At 43.9% G+C, this 25,199-nt stretch overlaps 1 protein-coding gene across 4 annotated transcripts in view; it reads left to right on the plus strand.

Moving 5' to 3' along the window:
* Fto (FTO alpha-ketoglutarate dependent dioxygenase) overlaps positions 1-25,199 on the plus strand; it is a 359,300-nt gene that overhangs the window by 281,298 nt on the left and 52,803 nt on the right. For 3 of the 4 annotated variants that reach the window (XM_027405587.2, XM_027405589.2, XM_027405586.2), the window contains 2 exons: positions 6,612-6,739; positions 7,763-7,890. The exons of the other annotated variant lie outside the window; for it this stretch is intronic. In XM_027405587.2, the coding sequence (XP_027261388.2) occupies positions 6,612-6,739; positions 7,763-7,875 (241 nt within the window). In that variant the 3' untranslated portion in view covers positions 7,876-7,890. Of the gene's footprint in view, positions 1-6,611; positions 6,740-7,762; positions 7,891-25,199 lie in introns of those variants that run through there. 4 annotated transcript variants of the gene reach the window in all.

Consider the following 25,199-nt stretch of genomic DNA (forward strand, 5'->3'; position numbering starts at 1 on the left):
GAGAAGAGGACATTGAAGAACTGAGATCAGCAAGTCCTTGCTTCATCTAATTGAAGAAATGGCTGAAATTGCCATCTTAAAGGATATTGGTAAACTATCTGGTATATCTCCAGACACATTTGCCACTAATGTGTACAAATTAGTATTACAATTTAGAGTAAAATGTATAGACAACAACAAAAGGCAGAGGCAGAAGAGCCTGTTCCTGGGCTGGATAAACAGTATCAGAGATGCTGTATGCCTTAGTTCGTGTTTTGTGTTCATGACTTGTAGAGAAACTGGGTCTTTCTTCCTGACTTACAGTGTGGTTTAGCACTAGGATTCCTAAGGAGTCTTAGACCAGAGTGATCCAATCCTTCACCTTATAAAACTCAACCCCAATTGTACCCATTTCCTCTCACACTTCGGAAAGTCGTTGCTTTTTGTAGGTAGAGATTAGGGAGTGAGAGTCAGGGAGGCCAACTACTGTACTGATAAACCTTCTGTTTTACAGTTTCACAAAGATTTTTACAACATAATTACATGTTCTAATTATGAGATTACATAACATTTCCACCATTTAGATAATCAGGTGCAATTAGACTACCAGAATAGACAAGGTAAAAATTACTTGAAGCAAAAATTACACCATAAAACATTATTTCAGAAAGGCTTTTAGAATCTATGGGCCACAGACTCCCACAAGAGATAGGTCAAGGTGATTATAATAGCATTCAAGTAGCCAAAGCAAGGATACCTTGTTTTATTGTTTTATATGCCATCCAGTTCTAGGTACATGCTTCCTGGTACATGCTTATCACAGCTCCCTGTGCAGAAACTCCTTCAGGACTAACCTTCCCACCTTGTACTCCCTTCCCTCTCCTCTTTCTGTCTGTCCCCTTCTTTCTCATTTAGAGGGTGAAGAATTAGAGGCAGTAGGTAATGGGAAAAAACAGAGTTGATTCATGGACAGTTATTGCCCACTGAAGAAATCTGTGGTTCCAGATGTCCAAGGTTGCTGGCTTAAGAGTCCATGCGGTCCTTAAAATTACCCGACTCCTCAGAGAGTGGCCTAGCACATTGCCAAAGTCCAATAGGTCTTTGGGCCTTTAGTAAAAACTATAGGGTGTTATCATTGATAGCAGAGAAAAGGGAAGGTGTAAATAAATGCAGAACATGGTGTGTGAAAAAGGAGGACCCTTTAAAATGGACAGTGCATTTATAGACAGTCCTCAGAAACAACATGGTAGTTAATTGCAGCTGGGTTTCCATCCCCAGAATCAAAATATGCTGAAAAGTCAGCTTGCTCCCTGCTCACGCTTCCCTTGGATGCTTTAAGCCGACTCTAGTTATTTCCTTGTATAGGAGCTCACCAGATCCTTCCCATTGCTCCACCTTCTGCATTTTCATTATTTAAAAAAGAGAAGACCCCATAAGACCCCATTGGCTTCCTGATCACCTGTCCCTGGTTTGTCCCAGAGTGGGGGGTGGGGGAGTGGGGTGGGGGGAATAGGGGGAGAGTAGTTGGCCTTCCCCTGAGTCCAGTGACTCTTTAGAGCTGCTTACAGTCCATATGGAGCAAATTAAGAGAAAGCGAGTGGGACAGCCACTGGTTCTGATTGGTTACGGTAGTATTTAAAAAAAAAAAAAGGCAACAACAGCCTTGCCCTGCCTTTGAGAAGATGGATAAAATACTCTTTGAACATACTAGTCTGTTTTTTTTAATGTCAGTACAGAAGGGTTGCGTTTCTATTTGGCTTTCCAGACCCGTCTCTTGACCTTCTAATTACTTTATTTGAAACAGCACTGAGGGTATAATAAACCTGGAGGTTGCCTCTCCTTTGCTTTATCATAAATTAAAGCTGCTGCTTGTTGAGGTGAAAGTGGAGGCAGAGTGTTCATTACTGCTCAAGTGACGGCTTGTCAATAGTGGTGCTTTTTAGTTTGTTCTAGTCAGCACTTGCTGTGCATTTTGTTGGACCACTGGGAAATAAATACAACAAGATTATACATTTGGAATACCACAAGAGTTCAGGGGGAAAAAAAACACAAATGATAAATCATGCGCTTGGTAGAAAGTGACACACTATCTTGTGCTATTAACAGCCAAAGATAATTGCAAGGAATTGTAATTGCAGTTTGCAACTTACAGTACAGCGTATCCAACATCAATCTTAATAGTGAACAAAGCAGTTTATATTAAAACTTAATTCACCTGGTAACTTTCTGCCTGTATACACAGGAGCTAACAGATGTAGCTTTTCAGAAAGTTCAAAGGCATTTGAAATGCGGCAAGCAATGCTAATACCGGAAGCCTTGGAGAAATGCTGCATTAGGACTTGTGATGAAAACAAATGTATGTCATTATCTCCGAGTTTGTGTTTATTTAATAAAATATGCAGTTTGCACATTGGTGAATTCAGTGTTTCTGAATGGGTATGGAATGATGGTTTATTTGGAATCAAAGGCCAAACAGGCTGGCAATTATGAATCTTCAATGAGCCATCTGCATCCTGAGTATATACATTGGAACAGTGTGCACCCTAGTGCTTCAGGGGGTTTGCATGAGGCGGAACAGCAAGCCAGGGTAACTTTATTCTTGACTTTCCTTAGATTGGATGTCTTTGAAGCAAGAAGGGGAGAGCTCCTGGAATTACTTAGGAGAACAAGCGTATTTGTTTTGTGAGTTTGACTGATAGCCAGTAGAGCAGTTGAGTGAAATCTCTAAAGTGATTAGGGCTTTCGTTCAAATAATCTTCTACCTTTTTCATTAATTTATTCTGTAATGCTATTTTGCTGTTCTTCTACCAGGGATAATAATCTCACACTCTCTGACCTCCGTGAGTGGATGACCTGGAGCCCATAACTAATCTTATTTACTCTCCTGACCGGCCGAACTTCATTTACCTTGTCTGGATAAAAAGCCAGGAGTTCCAAGCCACCCCTCCTTCCAGCTCTCTGCTCATCTGTACTGAAGGGCAAGCAGCAGGCTCACCCAGCCGTCATCCATAGCATCCTCAACAGTGTCCATTACTTTCTTTTTTAAGAGCATATTCTCTACCCTTTGAAATTTTGAAAATAATGGGCAAATAGAAGGTGCAGGATTCATTCACATCCCACTCTCCTAACATAGCTATTTTCATTTTGAAAGTTATTTTCCAACCTCTGCTATGTGAATATATATGATTTAACCTAGAGATGACTGTTGAATGCATTTGATTTTATGTTCTGCTTTTATATAAAATGACAACACATTTCACATAGTGAAACAACTTTGATGTTGTAGTAATTATGCATTGTAGTTACTGAATAATACTCTACTAAGTAAATATACTGTATTTTATCTTATTCCTCATTATTGAAAAGTTAGGTAGTTCTGTTTCATTTTGATAATATGAAGAATGCTGCAGTGAAAATCTGAGCTTTCTCCATTTAGAGCCTTTCTATGGAATTGCCATATCACTAAAATATACTCCTAGATACCTGCAGTCAGTTGCATTGCCTACCAGCAAGGTGGGAGTATAAATGTTTGTCATAGTCATTTTGGAGTTGGTCCTGATTCCTCCATTTTCAAACTAGATGGTATTAAGCAAACTATCTAATCTCTCTGCCTCAGTCCCCCATCCAAATGAGGGATTGGTGGTAGCACTTAACCTCAGTTTACACTTGGGGGAAGAATGGGTGCCTCATAGGAATCACTAAAGATGAGTTCTTATTATTGCAGAAATTTCATTTTCTCTTCATTTCATATCTCCCTCGATTAAGTTACACTTTTGGAGGAAACCTTGTAGTCCACCGATGCTAAGTAGCCAGTATACTTGTGCATTTCCAGGTCCTTAGATGACAACTCACTGGAAGCACGTCACAGTCACAGTGAAGGCTGTTGTGCCTCCAAGGGTCTTTGCGATGGCCCACTTTGGCCACAATAGCTTCAAATCCAGAACCATCCAAATGGCCTTGAAGCCCTAATTGAAGCCTGGTGGGCATAACCTAGAACTTCGGTCTCTTCTGAGCTGTGAGGGCAGCTCCACTCAGGCTCACCTAGAGAGAAGAATTCCTCCAAAGAAACTGAGTCCTATTAGTATGGGAGCAATGCACTGGGACAGCTAAACACTGGCACTGTGGTGACTCCCGAGCTAATGCTTGCAAAAACAATTGAGCGAAGCTCATAGACAACTTGGAGAATTGGGTGATCCAGTAGCAGTGGCCTAGGAATAGGAGAGTCAGGGTGTATGCCAGCAGGGCTGTGACAGAACCATGTGCTCCTCCTTGGCTGGTGCAGTGTCAACCATCTCCATTAGCCCTGGAGGTGGGGTTTGGTTCTCATTAGTTGGTATAACATTGAGGACCCACACATCCCTGAAGGAATGTCTTAGTTTCTCTGCACACATCAGCACCCTGGAAAGCAGTGATGTAAGGTATATGGGATTTGGGGTGGGGTGGGGGGGGTGGGGGGTGGGGTGGTAAGAAAGGAATACATAGAAAGTGAGGCAGTCTTCTTGCTCCTGCAGCCAAAGTAATCAGGTCACTCTTGGGCTGGGCTCTGCCCTGGTGTGGACATGTGTTTTAGTTTCAGCATCTACTGACCACAGAGCTGCTGTCATCTGGCCAGAGTCTCATCTGTCTTGTAGGGAGGAAAAGTAAAGAAGGGGGAAATGCTTATGGCTAGTCAAGTCCCATCTACACTTCAAGGCACTTCCCCCAGAAGTCCCTGCCCACCAGATCACTCCATTCACCACCACTCACCCTCGCTCCAGTTGCTAACACCAGGAAGTGTCTGAAGCTGGGTACAGGGCTGTCCCACAAAGGCAGGATTCTAGGAGGGAGGAAGAAGAGAATGGTAGCTATTAGGGAAGGCACCCTGCAGCTGCTGGCAGGCCCTCCCTGTCTGAAGCCTCCTTTCTTCTGCTCTGTGAACTCTCCTGGAGCCTCTGCTGCAGACCAGTGTTGGAGACTGAAGGCCCGAGCGGAGTAATGAGTGCTTTGCAGAGGAGAGAAAGAAAAAAGAGGATTGAATGATGAGAACTTCAGGTCATTAAATGAAGTTCCACCATTTTTTTCCTGCCCAAACATTTGCAACAAACTCTGTGGAGTAGGAATCGAAGGGAGATGTGCCCTGCCATTTTTCTTCAGCCTTTTTGCAATGCAACAGGACAATCAATACAGATCTTTGCAGTAATCATATATTGATTTTCCTAGAATATAACTCCATTTAAAGCACTTTTATCCCCAAGAGTAGAAACATTGGAGGCTATCAAAAGAGGAAGTAAGTTTCCTTGACCCCATCTGCAGAGCACAATTGATTAGCAGAGTATAGTTATGAGTGTCCGAGAGACAGAGGAGAGAAGTCACTGCAAGGTTAATATCAGCTAAAGAGAAACACGATTATAGGACATTAGGCTTTGTGTAAAATCATAAGGTCAGGGTAAGATGGCCATACCATCTAAAGTGACACAGGAGTCTGAGTGCCTGGCATCCTTAGACTATGCCACTTTAGCCCCCTGTAGCAGCTGAATTCAGGGGACTGAGAGAGACCTAAATGCAGGTAGGCGGGGGGGGGGGGGGTGATAAGAGAATGAGTAATACTATTTTAATTTTTCTGAGTCATACATGTGTATCAACTCAGAATATAAGCTTACACCGTATTGAATGTTCATTTCCTATAAACTAGGAAGGTTTTTTAAAGATTTGTGTGTTTTTAGTTTATGTATGTGAATGCTTGCCCACACATATATCTGCACCATGGGGCATGCGTGGTGCTCTTTGAGGCCAGAAGAGAGTGTCAGATCACTGGAACTGGAATTATAGACAGTTGTGAGCCACCAAGAGGGTGCTAGGAACCAAACCCAGGTTCTCTGTAAGAACAGCCTAGCGGTGTTCTTAGCCCCTGTGGATATTTTCAGTGGAGGCTGGGGATATGGAAATGTAGCATGTGCTTAGCTTGTTCAGTCAATAGCACTTAAAAGAAAAACATCAGAAACTAGTTTTAATGCCTGACTGAACAACCTCCATCCCTCCCTTGCCATGTTTTTTCTCTCTACAGACTTCTTTAAAATTCCCCCTTTAAAAATCCTTGAGGTCTTTGCACAGATGTTGTCATCCCACAGGCCAGGGTACTGGGCAGCACCGCTAAGAAAGTCATTTTGCCCTGCCTTTGTAACTAAGATGTTACCAAAACCAGGCAGAGCGCCCCCTGTAGCAATCTCAAGTTCACACTGCTGACTGAAAAAGTAGGAGAGCCCCAGTGGGCTCATGTTCACACCATATTGTTTTACCATATATTTCTCTAAGTCTCTCCCTTGTTTTTTATAGGAAAGCTGGCTTCTCACATGCAAACTCTTTAATAAACTAAGAAATGTACATAGCCTTATTATCCTCCTCATTGTGCTGTGCTGGTTACTGTTATTTTGCTAGTTTGTATTTTCGAGTTTTGTTTTGTTTTGTTTTGTTCTGTTTTATTTGTTTGGGGGTATTTTTGGCTTTGGGCAGAGCAACTAGTACCCATTGTCAGATAGAGTATCTTATCTGTCAGCTGCACCCTTGTGAACTAATCATAATTCAATAGGCTTACTAATCAAGATTTGAGATTAATGTTTTGATAGAGCAATCTGATTCGTCTAATCTATCATTAGTTGGCAGTCGCTGTGGGCAGAGTGCAGACTTGGCAATAGTCTGCCTGCTTCTGATCGCTTTGGCTGGGCCCAGAAGTTGGATAGCAGCATTGACGGAGGCCGGGGGCCTGGGCCTTGCAAGGAATCAGGTCTGTACTCTCCCTCCCCCTCTGTCAGTCTCCAGAACTGGTTAGGTAGAAATATCAGTTCTTGTGAAGCCATGTGATCCACAGATTGGGATGCGTGTGTCCCTTTGTCCCTTTCACCTGATAACAGAGGTGTACCCAGCTAAGTGACAGATAGACCTCACGGGAATCTTTTGTAACCCTGGCAAACAATGTACAGAGGCAGAAGACAGATGTAAGTTATGGTTAAATGTTACTGATTACAACTCCTTGCATGTGTCACTGAAAACCCCATGCTACTGAGTCTAGCATTCTCGTCGTTTATAGCATCGTTTGTTACATTTGTTCTGTTTGACTGGATAAATGAAAGCTTTAGCTATACTTTAGCTATACACACACACACACACACACACACACACACACACACACACACACCACCACCACCACCACCACCACCACCACCACCACCACCACCACCACCACCACCACCACCACCATCACCATCCTAACGACTTGACTTGAGTGCTAGCCACACTTTGAGAGATGCGTAGTGTGGCTGATTTAGACCAGCGGTAGTGGAGACTGACCTAATTAGACTCCAGGTGTAGGCAACAGTGCGCTCTGTTTTAACTAATGTCTGTGCTGAAGATGCGGTTGCGCCTGAACAAAGAGCAGTTCACGGAGGAAGTCTCCACTCTGCTCTGCCTTCAGAATTTCTTTGGCTAAAGTTGTCTTTCTCGTTCCCCTTTTTATGTAGTTGAGACATGAGCAGTAAGGACAGCTGTTTTACAGAGAAGTTCACGCTTTCTCCTTTCTCCGTGAGTTTGGTACATCCTGTGGACTGCTCTTTCATACAGTTAGATTTGCCCCTCCTTATGCCTCTGACTGTTGTAAGGCGCATGTGGTTCTCATCTTCGTTCCTCTGCACTAAGCCTTCAGTTCTCTTTCTGTGAAGAGGGAGAACTTGACTGACCCTCAGGTGCAGCTAATAGTCCATCAACTCGTGTGTGCTCTAGATGTCCTCCACTGACCCCTTTCTGTCTGCAGGTGACGGCATGGGCAAGGCAAGAGTATTTCAGGCACCAGGTGAAGGAAGCACTGTGTGTGGAAAGGGTGTGCCGCCCTCTCAGTGCACCCCAAGAGAGAAGCCTCACTCTTAGGTTCCACTTTTCTAACACAGTTTCCTTGGCAGCTCCAGTTTTCTACTAATGTGGCAAATTCAGACCACCTTGCTCGCATGGTAAAATGAATGCTGTCATTGTCGAATTCGCACTGTAAGGACTGTCCAGAGAAGGACTTGGCAGAAGCGTTGGGAACTGATGGACTGACAGATCATCATGGAGACGATGAACAGATTTCATGGAGACCTCTCATCAGCTACAAGGGAGAAAAATGCTTCTGCTTTGCTGCCCAGTTCTAATAAGGCTTGACTGTCTACTGAAGCTCAGTCTCTGTTGTTTGCTTAGTTTTTCCCCTTAAATATTGAGTGTGCTTATGTCATCTTTTACAGCAGTGGTTCTCCACCTTCCGACGCTGCAGCCCTTCAGTGCAGTTCTTCACATTGTGACCCCCAATCATAAAATTATCTCTGTTGCTGCTTTATAACTGTCAATTTGCTACTGTTGTGAATCTTTATGTAAATATCTGATGTGCAGGGTATCTGACATTTGACCCCTGTGAAGCACTCATTTGACTCTCAGCCCATGGGTTGTTAGCACCACAGCAGTTGGTGTTCACCAAGCACCTTCTGTATATTGCTTTTGGAGCATCAAGAATCCAGAGGAACCAAGACATACTCCTTGTCCCCACAGAGTTTGCCATCGGCCTAGAAGGATAAGACATAATGCACATGAAAGTAAAACACTACAAGAGGGTTGGAGAACAGCCCCAGAGACCTCAGGAGAGAGACAGCACATGACAGTACGTGCTTATCAAAGTCGATCTCGGGTGTCTTTGAAAAGAAAAGGATGATTTTGGACCAGTCTAATAGTGGAAATCATAAGGACCATTATAGTCTCTAATATATTAAGAAGCTGAAATATTATTCCATAAGCAAAAGGAAGAGCTCTGTGTTGCAAGCCTTAGGAGCTAAATTCAAGCTAGAGCCCACATTAAAAAAGAAAAAGTGAAGTGGTGGTGGCACACACCTTTAATCTCAGCACTCAGGGGGCAGAAGTAGGTGACTCTCTGAGTTCAAGGACAGCCTGGTCTACAAATTGAGTTCTAGGGCATCCATGGCTATACAAAGAAACCATTTGTTGGGGCAAAAAATGGGCATAATGCCTTTGAATCCTAACACTAGAAAAGTGGAGGTAGTCGATCCCCTGGGCTCAGTGGCAAGCAAACCTAGCATAACTGCCAAACTTTCCAGGGTAAGGAAATACCCTGACTTGGAAAACAAGACAGTAAACTGTCCAGAGGAACAATAGTCAAGGTTGACTTCTGGCCTGTATATGAAAGTGCGTATCCATGTGCCTACAAATACATGTATACAAATACATATAAGACACAAAGTGTCTTACAACTAAAAAAAGTCAACACCCAAGAAACCTATGTCACTGATACAGATGAATTATTCTGGATCATTGTTGAGATGAAAATCCAGACATTTTAAATTCTCTTAATACTAATGGATGCCACAAGACCCCTCATTACACTTAGGGTAAATAGGGACTTTGAGTTGTGTAAGACTTAGGCAGGCAGGTCCAATAGGTCTTTTCTATAAGATGTGATGTATTATGATGGTGGGCTCAGTGTGTCAGGAAATCTAGACCATTTTGTGTAAGCACTAAAAAGTGGCTGAGTTCCAGGAACCTCCCAATGTGTCTGATGCTGGATGTGACATAATTCTAATAACACAGGAAAACTAGGGTTGTTCTTGTTCTAGGCAAAGAAGTAGAGAAAACCATTGCTCTTGAAATAAGGGGATGAGAGGACACATTAGATGGGTACAGGGTAGCAGAGGGATGATGTTAAGACTTCCCAGGTGAGAAAGCCTTGTAATAAACAGGTTATGGCAATAAAGAGGAGGGTGGTGTCAAGGGTGAGTTTGTGATTTCAGATGTAGACATAAATGTATATTTGGGGAAGTAGCTGTGTGTTCCAATATAGTTTGAGCCTGGGAAGGAGTTTTTAAAACTGCAGCCATGTAAATTGGCTACTGAGAAAAACCTCAAATGTAAGGAACAGTGGCATTCTCTGGGTTATAAAGAAATGATTTCCTAAAGGGACACCAATACCTTTATGCCCATGCAGTTATTGATGCCCAGGGCACAAATAGGTAATGAAAGAAAATGATCCAGTTGTGATTTTGATACACATTCCCTGACCTAACTAACATTTGTTCGACTTAGGGCTTTCAGCTTTAGAGTGGTGCAAAGGGGTTCTACATTCATAGGAACTGCTCTTGACATGTAGATTTTGACCCCTTTCTGGGCCGGTGATTGTGGCAGGATACCATTGCACTGCTGAGCAGCGGTAATGAACTGCAGCTCCTGTTTCATCCCTGGATCACCTGGGGAGCCAGCATGCTCTGCAGTGCACTGTGTGGGAGCCAGCATGCTCTGCAGTGCACTGTGTGGGAGCCAGCATGCTCTGCAGTGCACTATTTGGGAGCCAGCATGCTCTGCAGTTGTGTGGCAAGCAAGTGTGCAGTAGGCCAATTGATGTCCATGCATACTGACAATGTGTACTTTGTGTGTGGGCCTTCAAACTCATCATGTGTCAATAAGGCATGTGTATTTTGTTGATGATGTCCTGACCATCATCTTAGTAAGCTTGTATGTAATACAGGGTTTTGTTCATTCCCTCATTAGTTAGTAGTTAGATCTCTCTTCATTCTTGGTTACTTTAAAGGTTTTTCACAGGGTTGAAAAAACAAGCTCAGTTAATAAAGTACTTGCCTTGCAAGCATGAAGAAGCCCTGTCAATTTCTGCATCCCACATAAGAAAGCTGAGCATGGTGCTGCATGCCTGTAATCCCAGCTTTAGGGAGGCAGAGCCAGGTAGATCCCTAAGACTCAGTAGCCAATTAGGAAAGCCTACTTGGTGAGCTCCAGGCCACTAGGAGATCAGGTCCCCAAACACATGTGGCCTGTGATTAAGAAACAATATCTGAGGTGGTTCTCTGACCTCCACACACATGCATATACACTTGCACTCTCACACACATATACATACAGTCACATACATGTATTAGCTTGATTTTTCAAAAACTGTCAAACAGCCAAGGGCCTGTCAATTCTTACTTATTTATTTTTATTTTATTTATTCATTTACTTTAGGTTTTTGTTGTTGTTGTTTGTTCTGTTTTGTTTTCTTTAAGGAGCAAAGGGCATGGCCTGGTTTGTAAAGTGGTTGGCCTTAGTCAGTCCCCAGCACCATGTAGAAAGCAGAGCCTGGTACTACTTGCTTGTAATCGACATGCTAGAGATAGAGACCAGAGGATCCCTGTGCTTCCTGGCCAACAACCCTAGCCAGGAACTGGTGAACTCCTTGTGAGTAAAAGAGCCCGTCTCACAGGAATTGGATGGCATTCCCAGGGATCACAGCCAAGATTATCCTCTGACCTCTGCATATATGCCCACACATGCATGTTCAACCCCATACACATATGGCCCTACATATACACGTTTAAAAAATAATAAAGTCCTTTCCAGTAAGAACCGTGTCTTAGACAGGCACCACTCGATGAGGAGGTGATGATGCTTGTCACATTTTAAAAGTCTGAAAATAAAAATATCAAAGGTTGGGGGGGAAGGCATGGGAAGAGTTGAAGTAGGGAGAGGAAAGAGTGTAAATTATGTAAATACAGTAGTACTCATGTATGATACTGTTTAAAAAAATTTAATTAAGAAAATTAAAGGTCATTATTTCCTCTGCTTCTGAATGGTATATGTGAAGGCCTGCATTCACCTTTTAAATTGGACTTTAAACATTTTCTTTTCCTTTTCCTGGGAAAGTTGGTATGGCCAAGAAATAGACCTGTTTCCAGTAGCACTGTACTAAGAAAAGGGCTTGTTTTTCCAACTCAAAGCAGGAATTGTGTAAGCTTTGTGATCCTAAAATGAGAAAAAATAATCTCACCTTACTAGGAAAGGGAAGAATGATGAAATATTCTTGCAAAAAAAAAAACGGTGCCTTGCTTTGCCACCCCCTGTAGCCTGTTGGCTGAGCGCACTGGAGTAGAGACTTTTATTAGGCATAACCACTTCTGGCTTGGAGTCTGCCTAGCCATATGTGAGAAGTGAACTGAGCTTTGAAAACCAGTAGAATGGTAGCTGGAAGCAGAGCTATGCTAATAGTAGCTGTTAGGTCTTTACAGGGGATTGAATTAAATTCCAAGCCATAAACACTCTTTAAAGTTCTCTTCGACCAGCGGTGGTGGTGTACACCTTTAATCCCTGCACTTGAGAGGCAGAAGCAAGTGGATCTCTGTGAGTTCAAGGCCAGCCTGATTTAGAGAGTGAATTCCAGGACAGCTAGGGCTATTACACAGAGAGTCCCTGTCTCTGAAAAACAAACAAATAAATAAGTAAAATAATAAAGTTCTGTACCTGTTTTCTGGTCATACAGTCAGATTTCACATTTACACAGAGGTTAACTTGAGTGGATTTGGGGGTTTTATTTTATTTTGCTTATTTGTTTGTTTGTTTTAGGCAACATTTCATGTAGCCAGGGCTGTCCTCAAACTTACCAGATAGCTGAGGATGACCTTGAACTTCTGACCTTCTTGTTTTCATCTTCCTTTTACTAAGATTACAGGAGTGCACCACCATACCTGGCTCTTGAGTGCATGTTTTAATACTAAGCTGGCAGGTGTGGCTGCACACTGGCAGTGTGTGTTTTAGGTACTGAATCATGTTGAGGAGCCAATAAGACAAAACTGGAAAGGTAAAGCTAATCCATGTGACCACCACTCTCAGTAGATGTTCCAGATGTATTGAGGTGGCAAAATTAAGCACACTTTGTTGCAAATAAATCAATAAATAAGTCCACTCCTTTCCTTGTATGGCAAAGGCATTCTCAATATGTAGTCTGGGACTGTCCATTTTAATAAGGGTTGTGTTGGGGGCGGTGTGGGTGTGTGATTCTACAGTGGTTCAGTTCAGAAAATGTAGGTTAATTACAGGTTTTGCCTTGTGGTTTGAAAGAACTCAGGCATGTTTCACAGTAACTGATCTTCAGCAAGGAAGTACCTGGACTGAACTGGATCTGATGTGTCATGTTTGTTGTCTTTGCTGTAAAGCAGACATTCTCAACAGATCTTCTGTTTTTACTTAGACCTATTTCTTAAAACCAACTACAAGGCCCAGAACCACACCCCGCCCTTAATGGGATGAGGACTCAAGGAGGAGAGAGGCAGGTGTCTCCTCCAAAACCACCAGCCATTCACTCCCAGAAGGAAAAGGGGAGTGTTCAGAGGCCTCTTCATTCTGGTCTGGCCTTCATGCTTCTGGCCCCTGAGTCTTGGGTAGCATGGCCTTGAAGGGCTCTCTGCTCTGCGTGCAGTTTTCATTTGCTATCCTGTACTTAATGTACCCAAAGACCTCTGAGCCAGACACTAGCTAGAATGTGGCCTCTTCTGAGGGACAAGGGTCTCAGGGGTGTTGTGAAGGGAGGAGTAGAGTAGGTTTTACCCACAGCTCTGTCCCTTGTGCTAGCCCTCACTGACTGGTAAGCTTAAGGCTCCTTTGAAACCACTGCAGCTTCAGACTGAGGTACACTAGAGAACTCAGAATCTTAGGTCACTGTCCTTGTCAGGGCCTTTGACAAGCAGCTTCCTGCCACTTCTGGGGCCATGGGAAGCTTTGATGCAGACAAACCCAACAACATTTTTTTTTTTTTAGATTTGTGCATCCTGGCCACCTTAAGTCAGAGCCTTGGTTGTCCCAGGATCCCTGGCCAGGCGCTTGAATGAAGCTCTTTCTCTTTTGGTTCATTGGTTGGTTTGGGGCTTGTGATTTTGAGATTGGGAATTTGGGGTGCTGATAGCAGAGGGCTCTTACGAGTGAGCACAGTCATCATATCCACGCCTGCAAAGCTTTCGTTTAGAAATGTAAAGGAGCTAATATTTCATATGGAAGCAATTCCCCCTGGCCTTCTTCCCCGGACTGAAGGAAATGTCTCTGGTGTATGGTTAAATACCTGCTAGATGAGACCTGCAGATAGCTCAGTGGATTAGTGCAAAGCATAGAAAAGGTTCATGTTTTCAGCTGTCTATCCTATTTTAAGGTTCCTATTGCCCTCAGTATTCTGAATTTACCAGATTAGCCCTAATCTAATATTTAGTTCCTTAATGTTTGCAACCTCTGGCTGGCCTGGGATCCCAGCCTTAGTTGCCTATCTCTGTTAGCATCTCTGCATGCATAAGAGGGCTGTCATTAGGCTGCACTGGGCCTCAGAAGAGCAGAACATGTTGAGAAGGATCCCTCTGGGTCATAAAGACAGACTGGAGGGTCAAAACAAAATGCCTTAAATCTGTTTGCCCAAAACTTCAGTCGTATCCAGAATTGAGTGGATTTCCAAGATGGCTGAGGTTCCTCTCCAGAGTTTCCCTCGTTGTCAATAGAAGTTGAACCATAGGGTGAGAAATGCCTGAGAGTCTGTGTCAGAGTCAGAATCTGTGGGTTAAGCCATCACATTGCTGTGTTGTTTGCCTTTTTCCAGCCTGGAGTAGGTGCCCATTTCTGGAACAACCGTCTATGGCCAGGAGTCAGCAACACCAAAACAATATGACTTCCAGAAATCTGCTGTTGAAGCCATACTGGGCACTGATGTCTCAAAAGGAGAACAAGAGTACCTCTTTGTATTTCCACCAGACCCCCACCTTTAAGGCATATATCACACTGCCCAAAGTTTGTCATTGCTCTGAGAAATGAATGTGAAATTTCAGAGTAGGAGGGTTCTTATTTATAGCAGCCTTCCTCCATATCATCTTGGGAAAACCAAGGCAGAAAGAAGGCACCTCAGTGGTTAAGAGCACTGGCTGCTCTTCCAGAGGACCCTGTTCAATTCCCAGTACCCATGTGACAACTCACAACTGTCTGTACCTCCAAGAGCTGACACTGTCACACAGACACATGCAGGCAAAACATCAATGCACGTAAAATATAAATAAATAAATTTAAAAAAAAAAGAAGGCGCCTGAGCTTCCAGAACTCCTGAACGAGTTGAGAGCACCCAGTGCTAGCACTTTGGTTAAGAACACCTGACACACCATTTGTTCACTTTCCTTTGTTATCACATAACACGTATTTTAGATGTTTTTTTTTTTTTTCTTGCTGCCTAGAAGTTTTTATATTACTAATGGCTTATATTTATGGTCCTAATGTTAACAGATGGCTTGAGTTTTATGGACTTCTCTACTTTAGAAAATACAGATAACGTTTATGAAGACAACATAGAAACCTGGGCAAATGGCTTATAATGTATATGATATACCATTAATACTTTGTATGTGTATGAATAGTGACTAAACTCTTAGAATGGTATTATTGGGTGCAACTTCTGCCTTCCCTTAACACTGTCAGCAAATGATTTTTACTGTTAGAAAGAACATTTGATACAAATGCACCTTGTCAGGGGCTGGAAAGATGACTCAAGAGGTTAAGAGCACTGACTGCTCTTCCAGAGGTCCTGAGTTCAATTCCCAGCAACCACATGGTGGCTCACAACCATCCGTTATGAGATCTGCTGCCCTCTTCTGGTGTGCAGATATACATGGAAGCAGAATGTTGTATACATAATAAATAAATAAAATATTTTTTAAAAGTCTTAAAAAAATAAATGCACCTTGTCCTGCTTCTCTCCAGCTCCCTAAACCCACGTGCCTAATGCCATTGCTAGTGAAGGCATGTGTGTCTTGGCACCATTGGAACCTTCATTGTGGTAGTGAACATTTTGAAGTGACATCCTCCTCTCTGTGACTACAGCTACATTAAATTAGTGTCTAAATGGAGAGTTGTCCTCAGACACTGTGACCTGCCAGAGGCTATCAGAGGATTGGGTGAGATGCTTCAAGTGAAGTAGTACTGGACTTTAGGAGCCGGGAGGAGCCTCACTCACACTATATATCTAGATTGACCTCCTTGAGCTCCAGAACTGTTCTTAGGGTCTCAGAACATGCCAAACATTTGGACACAGAGCTTGGCTAAGGTCTGGAGGGAGGGTTTCTCCTGAAGTGATTTCTGTAGCAATGCCAGCTGCAGTGTGAGCATGTGCAGCTGTAAAGTGTCTTTCCTAGCCATTCTGACTTCCTACCTTCCCAGAAGCTGCACTGGCTACTTTGAAGGCTAGGCTTGAGTACAAAAGCAGTGTCTTAGATACTGTCTACTTTCTCATCCACTCCCTGGACGGTGAGCACGTGAAGGGAGGGGGGATACAAGAGCAGCCAGCAGCAGGGCTTCTGTAGACAGGAGGGTTTGCCTTGGAGATGTGGGACCTCCCATTCATCTGGCTTCCTTTCTTCTCCTTGAAAATGGTACACTAGAGTTTGGGGGAGGCTGAGACTTGGAGGAAGGGATCAGAGCAGAGCTGACTGATTCTACATGTGTCGCAGCTGTCAGGGGCCTTTACCAGCCTTCATTCCCTCACGCCCATGAAGCTACTCTTGCTAGCTTTCGATGCAGCATGTAATACAGCACTGTCAGGGCTGAGGGGGGCCCAGGAAAATAATGTGCCAAGTCCCTTGGTGAGAGTGAGGATTATCAGTAGCAACTCCAGAAATGCCTCTGTTTCCCCAAGAGTAATAGAGTGGACAGAGAGTGGAGGATGTAGAAGAGATAGTTGGCTTCCTTGAACAAAGCTCTGTAGAGATCAAAGGGGAAACTGGGGGTGGGGTGGGAGTGTTAACTTCTGCAAGATTACCCAGCATTTTAGCCCTGTAGCACAGAGCCAAGTGAGTTGTTCATTCATTGGTCAGTTTGTCCAGCATGTTTTTGATTCAACAATCTTGCCAAGTTATGCAGGGCACTCAGCATATAGTAGAGAACTAGAAAGACATGATCCAGCCCCAGCCCTCATGGTGCTTAGTATTAGGCCTACCCTCCACTCCACACTTATGCCAGTTCAGTCTGCTGTGTACAGCTTGAGTGCCTGGTATGTCACTTACCACAAGGAGCTACAAACACAGCTGTAGCCTTCGAAGGCTCTGATCTTCTATCTGCTGACTTCTTAGGTCTCTTACTTCCTGCAGAAGTTTGTTTTCTGTGTTGGTCTCAAGATACTTGGGCCTCTTGGCCCTAGTCAGACAACATGTACAAGGCTCTTGTTGGTATCCACTGTTCAAGGCTGGGGATGAGAGCCCAGTGAAGATCGATTCTTACCTTGACCAGTCACATACAGCTGCCCTTTGCAGAGCTGGGTTAGTGGGGATATGATTGAAGCTCTACAAACCCTGGCTCAGATCAGAGTTCAAACCCAGCCCAGTAAAACACTTTAATACCAATGATGAAAAACACCGATGTGAAAACAGGCCCTTTAGGGACATACATGCAGTGGTTCAATTTCTTCACTACTTCTGCTTTACAGTAAAAATGATTTCAAGTCTACATCTCTTTAAATGTGGTTAATCCCAGTAGGAGCACTCCAAAAAAAGAGGTTCTTTGGTGACTTCAAAACCTAAATGAGATGAAGAAAAATTATTTGTATGGCAAAAATCTTAGCTATATTAGCTAGATTGAAGACTTTCTGGGTGATTGAAGAAAAAAAATGAGTTAAGGATTATTTGCAACTATAAATGTGTTTATTTTTACTTGTGTAGGAGCGTGATGCACATGAGTGCAGTTGCTTGAGAGGGCCAGAGACATTAGATCCCCTTGGAATTGGAGTTACAGGCAGTTGCATGAAGAGAATGGAACTCAGGTTCTCTGCATTCTTAGTGGCTTGCATTCTTAGCAGCCAAACTATCCCTGTAGCCCCTAATTATACTTCTTACTCTTTCTTAAATATGTATGAATGTTTGTATGCATGTATTATGTGTACCTCATGTGTGCCTAGAGCCCATGAAGACCAGAAGAGGGCATCAGATCCCCTGGAATTGGAGTTATGGATGGTTGTGAGCCACTATGGGGATGCTGAGAACTGAACCCAGGTCCTCTCTCTGTAAGAGCAGCAAGTGCTCTTAACCATTGAGCCATCTCTCCAGCTCCCTTATTGTGTTTCTTGAAGCACATGGAGGAATCTAAAGTTGTATTGCAAGTTCTCCTTGTGCTCATATTACTGTGGGAGAGACCCATGTTAAACAAATATATAAGATCATTTCAGATGGTGGGCTGGAAAGTGGGAGGCAGTGTTGATAGTAGATTGAGAAAGGTCGGGAATAGCAATATTTAAACCATGCTCTAAAAGACAAAACGGCCGCAGCCATATCAAGACCTGGAGTTGAGTGTTACAAAGTCAGGGAGCATGTAAGTGCCAGGCCCCTAAAATGGAATGGACTTGGTGCTTGGAGGTCACTAAGCACACAAGCAGAGCACCATTCAAGGAGATGAGAAGAAGCATGGAGTTCACCTTCTGTTTGAAGTCCAGAGAGTATCTTAGGAAGATGGCTGGTGACTATTCTAACCCATCAACAGAAGAAAACTATGCTTACAACTGGAGTGCCGAGTTTCTTCCTTTCATACTTCTGCACTGAGTGATACAGGCATTAGTAAAATTACTTATGGAAGTGCTTTGGAAATTCTGAAGCACTGTTCACAATGGCAAATGCCATTGTGAAAGTGTTTAAAATGACCAAGGGTGTTGTCTCTTGTATATGGAGTATCACCTGAACTAGTGGACTCACTTGGTCATACACAGAAGCACGGTACCCGGAGGACTCCATTGCTGTGGTCTTCATCTCACGGAGGACCGTTCCACTGTCTAGATCCATAACCCCCAGAGGAGAGAACCCCTTCTGGCTGCCCTGCTGGCACATGCATCCCCAGGGGCAAAGGTGAGGTTTCCTGAGCCTGTGGTTCCCAGGATGTCTCCTCTTCTGGGGCCATACTAGCTAAATGGAAATTAGAAACTATCCAGGGCAAGAAGCTAATAAATAAGAAGTGACAGGCATCACATATTAAGGGATTACTGTGCATAGTGGCTGTTCCGCAAGATACACGATGCAGGGTGAGAGGGTCTAATAATCCCCCTGAAGTGTGCGCCTGATGAGCTGACGATACGAAAGGAAAGTGGTTTGGCTGGAAGAGCAAATAACAAGATTGACATCCTATATGTGGCTGTTCCAGAACCTTCACTGTGGGTCTGTGGGATGTTCTTCAGAGCTTTCCCACCACCATTGGTTTCTCATTGTAGTCCCTGGCTCTGATGTCTGGAAGAGATAAAGGAATCTGTCTGTGGTTTGTTTGATGGTATTGGGAATACGGAGGCAGAGTCGGGTTTCTCAGCTAGTGTGGGTTAGGTGTGCCCTCCCTGAGCTCCTGTGGGCTTCTGTCACAGGATGTTACCGCAGGGCTGCCACAGTTGTGTACCCAATGAAGGCAGGCATCATTTCCAGATCTTTGTACTGAATTATTCCACCAGCAGTGCCCAAGCTGTAAGTGTGGCACAAATTAATGGAGAAAAATAGTGACTTGTGTACAGTTGGCACTTCTGTTCTTATTAGGATCAGAAAGAGCAATTGGATGAAGGAAGAAGGAAAAAGCATATGTTACTTATTGTTTTGGGTGAATGTTTTTATGAGAAAGGGGGATACCACATCGTTAATAACTCTGGCACGCCACACCAATTCTGGTCGGTCTGATAGATTAAACATGAGCCCTCTCTCATTATCCAAGCAACCATGCTGCTTCAGCTTCCATCCCGACCTGATATGTATTCCATGCACAATCAAGCCTCTGAGTTGACATCTTCTTCTAAAATTGTTTGGCTGTAATAAATAGAAACTTTCAGCTCTGCTGTAAAGCATTGCTGGTTGGCATCATTTCCTACCCCCTTTTAATTATTCCTGACACTGTGGAGAAACATCTAATATAAATCTGTAATGTGCACTGATGACAAACTACACGGTTGAAGGGCCATGTAATTTCTCCACAATTAATTAAAGTGCATGGAGATTTCCCCCCTCTTTCTTTCTTTCCTTTTTTTTTCCCCCAGCAGCCAGATGCCACTGACTGGCTCAAATAACACTGCTGTCAACTGTAAAAAATTAAGATCCAAACCGTAAGAAAGGTTCTTAGATAAAGAAACCAGATGCCAGGTTATTTGTGATACCACCGCATACATCTTGATGTAGGCCACCATTGTTCAACATCTGTACCTCCACAGCTTTAATTACGCACTTAACTCAGCAAGCCTGTCAGCAGTTTATTTCCACAAGTACCGTCACTTTGGTAAATCTTTTTATTAAAAAATTGAATGGTGCCAATCAGCCTAGGAAAGAGAGAGAACCAGAGAGAGAGGGAGAGGGGGAGGGGGAGGGGGAGGGAGGGAGAGACACTGGAAGCCCTTCTGTGCAGGGAGACGGCTGCCTGTTTGTGTCAGCCGCATGCTGGTTGGTGTTTATGGCACATGTGTGTGGTCACTAGGAGAGGAGAAAATGTTCTACTACCAGTTCGGGCTGATCTGCCACCTGGAATTGATCAAAAGCAAATTAATTTTCATTTCCAATTAGGAATACAATTAAGTCCAAAGTGGTGAGGGGGGAAATGGTAATGTTTACACACAGCTCCTGTGGTGGAAGGGCTGGAGGAAATACTTGTCTTCATACCTTTCTGTGTAATTCATTAGTGTGAAAGTGGCTCTTGCAGTTTGCCATCCTGGAATGGCCCCTCTTCCCTTCCCTTAGAGCTTAGGAGAAGATAAGGGAAGGGCGAGTCAAATCTGGAGCTACTAGCCACACATTCACAGGCTCTGCCCTGCTATTCTGAGGGATTTTCCGGGATCCACTTAGGTGATGGTGTGGGTGTTTTAATGAAGAACCCACATTAGGAGAAGCAGGACTTTAGCCTGCAGTCTTCGGCTTTTCCTGTGTCCAAGCATCACCTGGCAGAAGAGTCAGATTTCCCTGTCTGTCTGTGATCAGAGATGCTGAGTGACTGTGATTCCATCTAACTATCAACACCTGGAAACGGGATCCCAGCTCCCTTCATTTGACTTGTGTCTACATTTTGTTGGAGTCTGAGAATGACTGGCCCAGTATGTTTATTACTCAGGGTGGTAAATATAGTGAGCTTTGACCCAGATTCTAAGGAACATGGATGGTTTGTCAATTTTGAGTCTAAGAACACAGATAGAGACTCAAGAGTAACATGGCAGCCTCTCTGAATCTTGTCAACTCCACCTCCACCAGAGCAGCCTCAAGCCAGCTCTCATGCTGAGAATGTCCTTACCACCCATCTCACAGACCAGTCTCTTTGGAAAAGCAAGTGGATGCTTAACAGTTCATCATCTGAATAGCAATGAAGAGAACCTCCCATAATAGCTTACATCTTCCCAGAGTCCTCCAGGTGATGGATGGAGAAGAGATGCTTCTGAGCCATAGGAACAGCTGCTTCAGTTGAAGAATGTCCATGTGGAGGCCCCATTGCCACTGCTCCAGGCCGTATTTTACCTCAGACAGCCCCACCTTCCTTTTCCCAATGCAGGGGTTTACATTTCCTCCCTGCATGGTATTTGTGCTTTAAAAGAAGATTTTATTACTTGCGCTGCAATGGAATTTCTCTTTACTAGACAGTTGGCATGACCGCAGCCTGAAACCGCAGTGGCACTGTTAACACGCTGGGGTCAGCTTTCCCCTTTAAAGCTATTCTTTTCTTTTCTTTGTTTTCTTAAAGGGGGAGACGGGTAAGCACCAACAAATCAGCACAACTATTAACTTTCTGATTTATTTGCTACAGAGAGCAAAAAAAGTTAATGCAAAGTGACAGAGAAACCAGAACAGACGGCATGAAAACATTCTCATCCCAAGTTTCCAGCTGAAATCGCACCACAAGCAGTTGGTTATCTGAAGATAGACATCTTCAATTTCCTGATTGCATAATAGAAATGGGATTTCTTTTCCCTCCTAAAACACTAAAAAGCATTATCCATAATGTTGACATGGATTTCTCGGTGCCTTGGGTCCCAGCTGTCCTCTCTCAAGCATCTTCACAATGGCTAACAGTGGCCTCGAGAAATCCGTAAAGAGAAAGCTGGTTCACTTGCAGGCAGGACTCCCACCATCACGAAGTGACACTGAGGAGACTATTAACTGGTATTAACTAGACTTTTAATAGCTGCATTGCCAACATGCCATATGGGCTTTCTAAACATGTTAGGGTTAGAAGTTTCTAAGGATTTGAGACTGGCTCTAACAGTTCAGGGTGCTTGTCCTTGCTAGGCATTGGTCACTCTGCAGTGGGCCCTCCCTCTCCACAGCCTTGTGGGCCCTGTGAACTGGTTTGTCATCCAAATACAGCTGGTTCCAGCTACACTTCTTACTCCCCTGGATTTCTGAAGATGTTTTTCTGAGACAGGATTCTTGACTTTCAATTGTGATTACATCACTTGGGCATCCAAAGTGCCATGATCTCAAAAGCAGACCTTATTTTCAAATCACCCTGTATATGGGTACCTCATTTTATTTAACATGGTGTTTTAAAATTATATTTAAAAGACAGTTTCTTTCATCTCCTGTGCCCTTGGCTACGAAACAAAGGAAACCTCTTTTAAGAGGTGTTTTACATTTTATGACTACTGAGAGAGAACATAGTTCTTTAATAGGTATGTATGTAAGAGTCCCACATTACAGGGTTTCAGAGATTAGAAGCTTTGGAACAAGGTTGTTTGATAACATCTCTGAAGGGCAGAGGAGGGAACGTAAACCTCAGAGCTTTAGATGCCAAGACAGAATACTCCCTAAGCTGCGGGCAGCGGAAGCTTTTCAAAGCTCATTTTATTCTACCAACACTAGTATCCTGCCTTGACTTCGGGTGAGGGTTGTGCAGGATGGAGCCTCTTGTCGTCTTCTTCATGGTTATGGGCATGTAATATGTTCTTCATTGAGCCAGGCAATTGACAGAGACGCCAGTGCGTTTAAGACCTGAGTCTACTGGAAATGAGACTTGCATTCCTGCCAGAAATGGATGCTTTACTGTGTCCACCACTATCACACATCTTGATTTTTTTTTATCCGACTCTTAAAACAATAATATCAAACAACTCCAGGGGAAAAAAGTTAAATGTTTCCATATGAAGAGCTGATTAAATTTGTATGGTTTTCTTTTCAGTAAAAATTGATATGTGATGAAACGCAGCACAGCTGCATGTCTGGTTGGGGCTGGTACTCCTGAGGCCTCTGATCTCTACCAGGCTAAAGGCCAGGGCCTGGCCATTGCCATCCCGTAGCCTGGGCCCAATATGCCCATTCCTCAGCACTGAGCATAGAATCAGTGGTCCCTGGCTTGGGCCATCTCTCTTAATGCACACCATTCTCCTGTGTCACTTTTGTGTCCTATTAGAGGGCAGATGAGTCCACACAGAGACTTGCGATTTCTAGTGGGCAAGGGGTGTTCTGTCAGGACTCCTTCTATGGGAAGGAGCCTGGCTAAGTTTACGGGGAGAGATTTTTCATGGAGGAGCTAATTTACTGGCTTGTGTGTCTGCAGAAGTTCTGGTGCTTGGCTTTCACAGAGTATACTGCTGTGCTCAGCATCGTTTTGTCTATGTGCTTCTCCTACTTCTGTGAGTCCCATTTTCATTCAGACTGTCCTCTAGGTCCCCAAGAGATGGTCACAGCAGCTGTTCCCCCATGTCCATCCCACATGGAGAAATGAGGGCCATGTAGCATTCCTAGCACAGCTGCTCACTTGCCTTGGTTCTAACCAGAGAGTGAGTATAAACACTGCCAGGGTAGAGGTGGTTGAGTTGTGTATGGGCCCTTGAGCTAAGACAGGGTCTTCCTGGAGGGTGCACTGTGGTAGGGTATCAGACAGCTGGATGTATATTCTCTGACAAAACCAGAATGTTCTTCACCTATGGGAAAGGCTGTTCACCAAATGACATGGTCAGAGCATGAACTCTGAATCAAGAAACTGGAGTGAGTGAGGAGGGCTGGGCCCATCACTTCTGTTCTCATTCTCCTTCAAATGTGATCATGCAGATGAAAGTGTTTCCTGGTGATGGGCTTGGATGTACAGGCTTGACTTTGTCTTCCCAGAATTCAGAGCAAGGAAGAGGCTTTTGCTGCTGCCACCAGTGGCCGAAGGTGACAGGGGAATTTTTGTTCAGCAGATTTTTTTTTTTTTTTTTTTTTAGAGATGAAATCATACTGCCATTTTTTCTGCATAAAACTTATGTCCATCTTTCCTCTATGTAGAGGACACACCCACACCAGAGTTAAGGGTCTGTCCAGGCTGAGGCCAGCTTCCTCCCCTGCTCATCCAGTGCTCTTGCATCTGGACTCTGAGGTGGACTAGTGTGTGTCCTGTTCCAGACTACTCCTGTCTCTAGGATCTGCAAGCATCCTCCATGTCTGTGTCCCAGAAGTCTCATTTTAACCTGGATATGATAGCACACCTCTGTAATTCCAGTACTCTGGAGGCTAGAGCAGGAAGAGTGTAAGCTCAAGGCTCTCCTGGGCTACCTAGGCTATCCTGAGCTACAATTCTAAGAACTAATGAGAGGGAGAGGTAAGGAGAGAGAACTGGCAAGTTAGTTTCCCTCTCCCAGTTTCTGAAGATCTCCTGCCAGGTCTTGGAGGAAGTTAACCTAATTCTTGAGTCCATAGCCTTGGTTCTTCAGACGACGATACCCAGAACACCGCTCTGACACACACACAGTATAGATGCCTTCCTCCAGGAAGGCCAGAGCCTGGGAAAATGAATAGGTGATGCTGGATCCAGGACTCCTCAAGTAGATTCCTTGGAAAACAATCGTAAAGGTCTCCTGACTTGGGGACTTCAATTTTGTGACCAGGGAAAAACAGACAAATTTGACTCAGCATTTGTTAGTCCCCGGGGAAGTGGTCTGTGCCACACAGCTATTGCAGATCTGCATTCATCAAGCTGAGTGTTTGCTGTGGGCTTCCTCACAGCCCCCGGCACCACACCTAGGAAAGAGAGTCAGCAAACACAGCAGTCTCCTCAGAAGATTTCTCTTCAATTAAAATTTTACACATACCAAATAAACAAGGGCACTTTTGAAATGTAAATCTATCATTTTCCTAGGCAACTTGCACGGGCTCCACCTCCTTCAGCACAAAGCGGCCGGCGTATATGTTCCCTGCTCCTCTCCAGTGAGTTCAGCCCTGGGTCCCCAATACACTTAGATCCTGGTGTGGATTTTTTTCCTTAAACACTTTCTGCAGTTTAGTTATTTGTTGTAATTATCAAGTTCATTTTTCTCTAATAGATGTGATTAAGTATATTTAGCACTGTGTAATGAGTTTTCTGCCTGGTTGCATCTTAGCTAATAAGGAATTCCTTAGCGGCGTCCCTGACAGCTGCCGCCGGTCCCAGGTCTGTGCTGCCGCAAGAGACCCCTTCCATGAACTGCTAGCATTAGA

The sequence above is a fragment of the Cricetulus griseus genome, chromosome 3 (genome assembly GCF_003668045.3).
Source record: "Cricetulus griseus strain 17A/GY chromosome 3, alternate assembly CriGri-PICRH-1.0, whole genome shotgun sequence".
Taxonomy (NCBI): domain Eukaryota; kingdom Metazoa; phylum Chordata; class Mammalia; order Rodentia; family Cricetidae; genus Cricetulus; species Cricetulus griseus.